The sequence below is a fragment of the Podarcis gaigeae genome (genome assembly GCF_964106915.1).
Source record: "Podarcis gaigeae genome assembly, chromosome: 8".
Taxonomy (NCBI): domain Eukaryota; kingdom Metazoa; phylum Chordata; class Lepidosauria; order Squamata; family Lacertidae; genus Podarcis; species Podarcis gaigeae.
In genome coordinates, this window is record NC_139684.1 from 25,803,074 (window position 1) to 25,810,771 (window position 7,698).

Sequence of the window (7,698 nt, forward strand, 5' to 3'; positions counted from 1 at the left end):
AAACTAAAGCTTGGATCGAATTTATGCGCAGGTTTGGCTGGTGACTTATCTGGTCTCTGGTCAAACAGGCTTTTTGGATTGTTGAAATGCTACAAAACCTACAAACCTGTTTGACCTGAGATGACGGCAGGCTGAAGGAATAAATGTATTGCACCCGAACACACACACTGACCATTCTGCCACAGCCCTTTCCTCTCCTTAGAACAGCTTCCCCTAACCTGACGCCCTCCAGATATTTTGGACTACAATTCCCAGTAGCCCCAGCAGCAGCATCATACAGCTGTGCCGGCTGAGGTTGATGGGAGTTGTGATCCATAGAATCATAGAATCATAGAGTTGGAAGAGACCACAAGGGCCATCGAGTCCAGCCCCCTGCCAAGCAGGAAACACCATCAGAGCACTCCTGACATATGGTTGGCAAGCCTCTGCTTAAAGACCTCCAAAGAAGGAGACTCCACCACACTCCTTGGCAGCAAATTCCACTGTCGAACAGCTCTTACTGTCAGGAAGTTCTTCCTAATGTTTAGGTGGAATCTTCTTTCTTGTAGTTTGGAACCATTGCTCCGTGTCCGCTTCTCTGGAGCAGCAGAAAACAACCTTTCTCCCTCCTCTATGTGACATCCTTTTATATATTTGAACATGGCTATCATATCACCCCTTAACCTCCTCTTCTCCAGGCTAAACATGCCCAGCTCCCTTAGCCATTCCTCATAAGGCATCGTTTCCAGGCCTTTGACCATTTTGGTTGCCCTCCTCTGGACACGTTCCAGTTTGTCTGTGTCCTTCTTGAACTGTGGTGCCCAGAACTGGACACAGTTCTGGGCACCAAAACATCTGAAGGGCAGCAGGCCGGGGAAGCCTGCTGCGGACACTCCCTGACCCCAGCTTTAACCTTTGTTCTTTCTGAATATTTCAATGCGACTGTTTTTGTGGGGAGAATAAATGACCTGAATAATCAGAAGCACCTGCTTTGAAAGCAAAAGGTCCACGTTTCATCCTCAGGAGCCCAATCCCCAGGAGGTTGGTGAAAGGGGGCAATGCACTCCTCACAATTCATGACACTCACAGCACCTCCTCTGGGCTCCCTTTGCCTCAAGCTTTGGACATAGAGGAGGCCTAATCAACCAGGCCGGCTCTCCCATAAGGCAAGATGAGGCACCCGCCTCAGGCAACAGAATCCACTGGGGCAGCAGATCCCAATATCAATCTTTTTTCCCACCCCTTCTTCACTGGCAGAGAGGGAGGTGCCATTTTGAGACCTGCCTCAGATGCCCAGGTATCTTGGGCCAGCCATGCCAATCTGGGACTAAAAGTGGGTATCTTTAGTTGGAGGATACTGGGAAACTGGACCAGCGGAGTCCATCACCAGGTGACCATTGAGGGAGCGTACGTCTTTTCACATAACAGGCACTCGGCTATCTGTGGCAACCCCACAGTCCCTGGCTAGAGGGACTTCCCTTTTTTTTTTGCCTCTGCCCTTTTCTGGTCATACTCTCACCAGCCCTCAAGAGTGGGGCAAGCACAGCCAACCTACCAGCTCAGTGTCATAGAATCATAGAGTTGGAAGAGACCACAAGGGCCATCGAGTCCAACCCCTGCCAAGCAGGAAACACCATCAGAGCACTCCTGACATATGGTTGTCAAGCCTCTGCTTAAAGACCTCCAAAGAAGGAGACTCCACCACACTCCTTGGCAGCAAATTCCACTGTCAAACAGCTCTCACTGTCAGGAAGTTCCTCCTAATGTTTAGGTGGAATCTTTTTTCTTGTAGTTTGGAACCATTGCTCCGTGTCCGCTTCTCTGGAGCAGCAGAAAACAACCTTTCTCCCTCCTCTATGTGACATCCTTTTATATTGCTGACATTCCCACATAAGACCAGCGTTGCTGGCATGGTGCACTGCAGCAGCCCCAGGTGAATACACCACCCTTGTGCTCTTTGGACATGGTTGCGTACATGTTGATATTTTATAATGCCGTGGCAGATCACCTATATCCCTCTTGCATGTGGCATCAGCAAGTGGGGAAAGGGAAGAAGAAAAAAACGAAATGGGAAAAAGTCCACCGAGAACTTCATCTCAACTTTCCTTGATGCGAAGCAGTTGAAATAGGATCTGTCATTCCCTCCTCGTGCGCTTCACCGTCTTGGCGTGGCAGCTTCAAAGATTCTCATTCTCATTCATCCATCTTCCCAAAAGATGGAGGGGGGGGGGAGGCGAGAAAAAGCGCAATCCGTTCAGTCCCAGATCCTTTGCGTCAGGCCTGCCCAGGTTCATAAATCAGCCATTTCAATACTCTGCCCATTTCAAATGACGTCCAGCTCTTTCATTAAGCTTATGATTTATCGCTGGAAGGTGCTCTCTTTTATTTTATGCCCGATTTATAAACTTTTCCCCCTGCTCTTTCCCCACCCCACCCCTCGTCGGAGATCATGTTCGCTTTGTCCACCGGGCCAACGAGACAGTAAATTTATTGTCTGAGAACCGCTACTCTGAAAGATGACATCAATGCGAAAAGTGTGCTTGCGTTTCCACATCCACGGACGAGGCAGCCATTGGAGAATCCGTGCTGGGTGGAGTCATGAGGTCACTCGCCATCACGGGTGGACCTGTGGCATAAAAGCACATGATGGGGGCAACAGCAGGAGAAGACGCATCGGCCAGGTGGGAATCTCAGCGCTGACGTTTTGGAGAGGCATGATGGACAAGCTGGGCTGGATCTGCCTCTCCCTTGCCAGTCTCTCTGGCCCACTCTGGGCAATCCCCGTGGCCAGCGAAGGGTCCTACTGGCTCCCAGGTAAGTCCTCTCCCTTTCCATTCACTCAGTAACATTGGTTTGTGGTGGAAGAATAGGTTCAGGAGAACCAAAAAAGCCAAGGGAGAGAGATTTGGGGAACTATCTCCCCCAATGCGAGGCATCCAGTTACACCACTTCTTTTAGGGAACAGGTAAGACTCTTCCAACAGGAGTTTGCCCTCATAGCTCAGTGGCAAAGCATCTGCCTTGTATGCAGAAGGTCCCTGGTTCAATCCCCGCTGGCCTGAGACCTTGGAGAGCTGCTGCCAGCCAGTGTGGACAACACTAAGTTAGACGGTCCAACAGTCTGATACAGCATAAGGCAGCTTCTCATGTTCCCAGTGAGAGGAACGGCCAAGAAATTTATGAATGGGTCGACATTGCTGCTTTAAATAGGATTTGGGTTGATACAATTGTTTTAAGTTCTTGTGTTGGGTGGTTATTGCATCATTTATTATTATGACAGGAACCGCCCTGAGAGCCTTTGGGCAAAGCATATAAATTTCCTAATATAAATAAATGGATAAACATCCCAGTTCACACAGGTGTGCCGATTGCTTGAGGATTAGAAGCTGGGTGTCGGCTTAAGGGAGCCCCTGGTGCCCTAAATGGACCCTCAAGGGATGATCAACAGGCACATCAGGAAACTGGCAAGCCCTTTCCCAGGAACCTATCAGGATACAGAATCATAGAATTGTAAAATTGCAGAGTTGGAAGGGATCTTGCGGGTCATCTATTCTAACCCCCCCAACCACTGGGAATGGCTCCTGCACTTGGCACTGCCAAATAGGAGGATCTTTGAAAGATCATCAATCCATCCATTGAGAAGCTTTTTCTCCTGACGTTTAATAATGACAGAAGAAAATGAATGCCCATGAAAGCCACTCATCCCTGGGAATGGCCATTGTAGCAGCCTTTGTAGGTTACCGAGATCTGCTCCTTGTCAAAGGATGAGGTGGGTGGTTGACGCTGCTGGAGCCCTGTGGAAAGAAACGGGGGGGGGGGCGGGGGCGGGACTGTGGCTGCAGAGGAACACCAGACCCTGACATGATCCTTTCTGGCTAGGGTGAGGTTTTGAGCCACAGTTCTTCATTTGCAGCAGGACAGGTCTGACCCAAGGAAGCCTAATTCACTTATGGAACTCCCTGCCACAAGCAGCTTAGATGGCCTTTTTAAAAAGGCATGTCCGGGGGCAGGCTGAGCTGCTCAGAGGCCCGGCTTTTGACATCCCTACCCATAATGAAAATTAAAAATGGCGAGCCCGCACAGAAAAACAAAATAGGGCATTCAACAACCAAAAGCTGCTTCCTTTTATTGCTTCAGACTCACAGCAGTAAATAAAAATGATCTGCCTGAGTACTAAATGCACAGACTGGATGGGAGAAATTGGCATTGGAAATGCCCGATTCTCAAATATTTTGGCAGCAATTCTAAGCCCACTTACCAGGGAGTAAGCCCCACTGAATTCAATAAAACTTACTTCTGAGTAGATATGTTTAGGATTGTGCTGCAAATTGCTGTGCAAATGGCATTTTAAAAATATTGTGAATATTACTGCCCAGGGGAATGCGATTATAATTTGTGTGCAAAGCACATACTGCCATTACCTGTCTGTGCACCTTCCTTCTGTGCACATAATGTGCTTTCTTACAAAAAGTCACAATTCATATCAGAAGCAGACAGAGTGGGAGAAAATAATAAGAACAGAGACTTTTTCAGCACTAATGCAGAGGAGCTTTAAAATCAAGATTCAAACAAGAGGCGTCTTGAAAGAGGCTGACAGAGGTTTATAAAAAGTGAGAAATATATTAAAAAAACACATACAGAAACAACAGGAATAACAACAAGCTACAGAAGCCCACAAACCCAGAGCCACAAGCCTGTGAGCCTCAGTTCACACACCCTTTTCAGTGCAGGCAGGCAGACCCCATCAGAATCTGGAATTCCCCCAAATGTTAATAGGTATCAGTCAACAACAACAAATATCATTTTACTAAACCATGTATCTTCTTTGCTTAAATTTGCAGTAATAATCTCTCTCTCTCTCTCTCTCTCTCTCTCTCTCTCTCTCTCTCTCTGTGTGTGTGTGTGTGTGTTAGAGAGAGGTTTTTGTTAGATGTGCATCAAAGCAAGTTTATCCAATGTCCAAAAATTGGCATCTAAATCTGAGGGGGCCCTTGAGGCCCTGGGCCAAGGGGCCCTCCTGGCTCCCACCCCATAGTAGGCCCTAGATCCAGGGGCCCTCTGAAGAGCAGAGGGTGAGCAGGGGGCAAGCTGCCCAATAGACACTGGAGGATTTTGGTCTGATCTTACACTCTTAAAGGTGACAGAATAACGCAGGGGAAAAGCTACCGGGCAGGGGAAACTCTCTTTTGCAGGGAAAGAGAGAAGGTGGGTGGGTTGTGCAGAGCCCCTTTGGGAGGAATCTGCTACCACACGAGTGTCAATTGCATCCCACCAACCCAACCACCCACTGTGCCTCAGTTGGCCCATGACTAGGCATAGAGTCCCCCTCAGGCTGTGCGATGCCTCCCTCTCGTGTCCTTCTCTCCTTACAGCCACTGATGAAGATGCCAGGATAACTCTGGAGGCCCTGAGCAGCAGGAACAGAGGGTCCTCCCTCATGCAGACCCCACAGGGATTAGTGGGAGCACAGATGGAAGACACTCTGAGGAAAGCAGGTAAGACAGAGACACCCCCTTTTGCCTCTGGAGGAGCAAGCCAGACGGGGCATTCTGCAGCACTTGCAACACAGACAACCAAACTGCTGCTGCTCCTGCTTCCCAGTGGATCCTGCTCCAAGGGACTACCTCTTCACCTTCTTTCGCACTCCATGCAACCTAGCCAACCAGGGAGCATTCAAAACAGAGCCAGGGGTCTTCTGACTGATGGGTCAGGACCTATGGTTTGATTCAAGTCTGGGTGCAACTGCAGCAGGTGGATTTGAAAGGGTGGAAGACCCCTGGTGTAATGGTTAGGGGGCTAAACCAAGAATCGGGAGACCAGGCTTTGAATCTCTGCTTGGCCACAAACTCTGAACTTAGACCAGTTCCTGCCTCTCAGTCTAATCTCCTCTTCACAGGGTTGTTGTTAGGATCAAGTGGGAAGAAAGTCACCTTGGGGGGTAGAAAAGGTGAGATAAGAGAGTCCTGATAAGCGAGCTGCTGGGGAAGGGCATAATAGAGAAATGCCTGGTATTCTGCAAGGCTGGGTTTCATTACTTTTAATTTGGAAAACTCCCATCCAGAGAAGAAATGTACAGCAGAGGCTCTTTTTCTTCCCCTCTAGGATTAAGAGCTGGCAAACCGGTTTGACCAGCACCAACCATGAGCTGAGAGCATGGGCACACTGCCCTCTTTGACTCTCTCTGTCCACTCCTGTCCTAGGAAGCAACGTCCAAAAGCTCCCACCAAGGGAAGCTGGGGAAGGGGACCAAACCAAGGCTGGAAAATAGACCATGACCTTTCCAGAGGAGAAAGCAATGCTTGGATGTATCTTCTTTTTTTGTTCCAGGTCTCCACCCCAGAGGCTTTATGCCATCGAGGGAAAATGTCAAAGAGGTGAGAAGCCCCCAGCCCCAAGGCCATTTGAAAGCTTTTCTCCTTGTTATGGGTGCTGTGACTCTGCTGGGTTCTCAGTGTGCGGCCAGGGACTCCCGGTCAACCTTCCTTACATGACTCAACATGTAACATCTGCTTTTCTCAGGTACTCTTCGGAAACCTCCCCCAGAACACGCTGCTGAGCCGCTTGGTAGCCACAGACAGGAAGCAGTACAAGAAGCGTGGCAACCTCTCCGAATGTTTCTGGAAATACTGTGTGTAACTGATGGCTGGAAGCAGCTGATGGCCAACTGGACACCCCCCCCCCCCATTCAAGCTCCTTTATTTATGTCATCAAGAAGAATCCTAGAACCCTGCATATAGATTTGTCCATATTTAAAAGATTAAAATAAAGAATTGTGAAGCTGGCAAAAACAAATCACACTCCAGACCACAACCTCTATGATCCTTGCTGTTTGCGAGAGGAATAAATCCTATCTGGTTTGCTAAGATCTTGTAAGCAAAGAATTGTTTTCTTCCTTCGGTGGTTCCTGTTTGCATTTCAGCAGGGAGCAAGGCCACCGCGTGGATAGGCTTTGAATCTTTCTTTGTGTGTTATGCTCTGCGAGGTCAGCGGAAAGGAGTCAGGAAAAACACTTAGTAGTTTCTCTATGGGGGGGGGGGAGCACTGGGAAAGGAAGGCCAGACATTTCTGTCCCAATTAAGCAAAGCAGTGGAAATGGCAGACTTCAGCTATGTCACTGACTCTGCTGGCATTGGACTGGGTGTCCCTAGACTGACTTTATGACAATCAAACCCAATTAACTTTTTTAAAAAGGCTCTCTACCCCCTGCAACCTCCGCTCTCATTTTTAGGCACAGACATGACAGCCTGTCCCTCGACCTCAGATGAAGAGTGGAGCTGGCAATGATGAATGGGCAGCAGCTCTTTGGAAGATGCCCGTCATAAATCTCTGCCTCTCTGGCGGGAGCATCATGCTGCAATCAGATAAAATGCACGGAACGTTGATGTGATTTAAGAAGAACCAGCTCCGCTGAAGGGAGCACTTCCTCTCTATGGCTTTGACATACTTTGGGAAGATTTGCAGTGTCTCTCAAAGAGTAAACAAGCGCTGGCCTCAGACGGAGCAGCGAGCGAATGCAAGGTCCTTCTTAGAATCAAAACAATTAAGGTGTAGCCATCAACTTGGATGAAATTATGAGTTATCCTGTTGCCGCTGCCAATTTTAGTCTTTACTTATTCTGAAGCAGGTTCTGCAATCCCCCCTCCTGCATTTTTCACTCAAAATGTGTAAAGACTGAAACTAATTAAACTTTTCTTCTTCTTCTGACAAGGCTCCCCTTCAC

The 7,698-nt window shown here is 48.5% G+C and overlaps 1 protein-coding gene across 1 annotated transcript; it reads left to right on the top strand.

The window, feature by feature from the left end:
• The first annotated feature begins 2,666 nt into the window (after positions 1–2,666).
• On the top strand, positions 2,667–7,685 carry UTS2 (urotensin 2). Its single transcript, XM_083752905.1, has 4 exons — positions 2,667–2,793; positions 5,351–5,473; positions 6,306–6,352; positions 6,498–7,685. Exons 1-4 carry the CDS (start codon positions 2,694–2,696, stop codon positions 6,612–6,614), a joined length of 387 nt encoding a protein of 128 aa, XP_083609031.1. The 5' UTR covers positions 2,667–2,693; the 3' UTR covers positions 6,615–7,685.
• Positions 7,686–7,698: the final 13 nt, after the last annotated feature.

Bases quoted from the DNA above. Each gene is read 5' to 3' on its own strand.
- UTS2 (XM_083752905.1), top strand. From the start codon at position 2,694: ATGATGGACAAGCTGGGCTGGATCTGCCTCTCCCTTGCCAGTCTCTCT. The intron at 2,794-5,350 runs GTAAGTCCTCTC...CTCTCCTTACAG, and splicing joins AGGGTCCTACTGGCTCCCAG to CCACTGATGAAGATGCCAGG. The intron at 6,353-6,497 runs GTGAGAAGCCCC...TGCTTTTCTCAG, and splicing joins CGAGGGAAAATGTCAAAGAG to GTACTCTTCGGAAACCTCCC.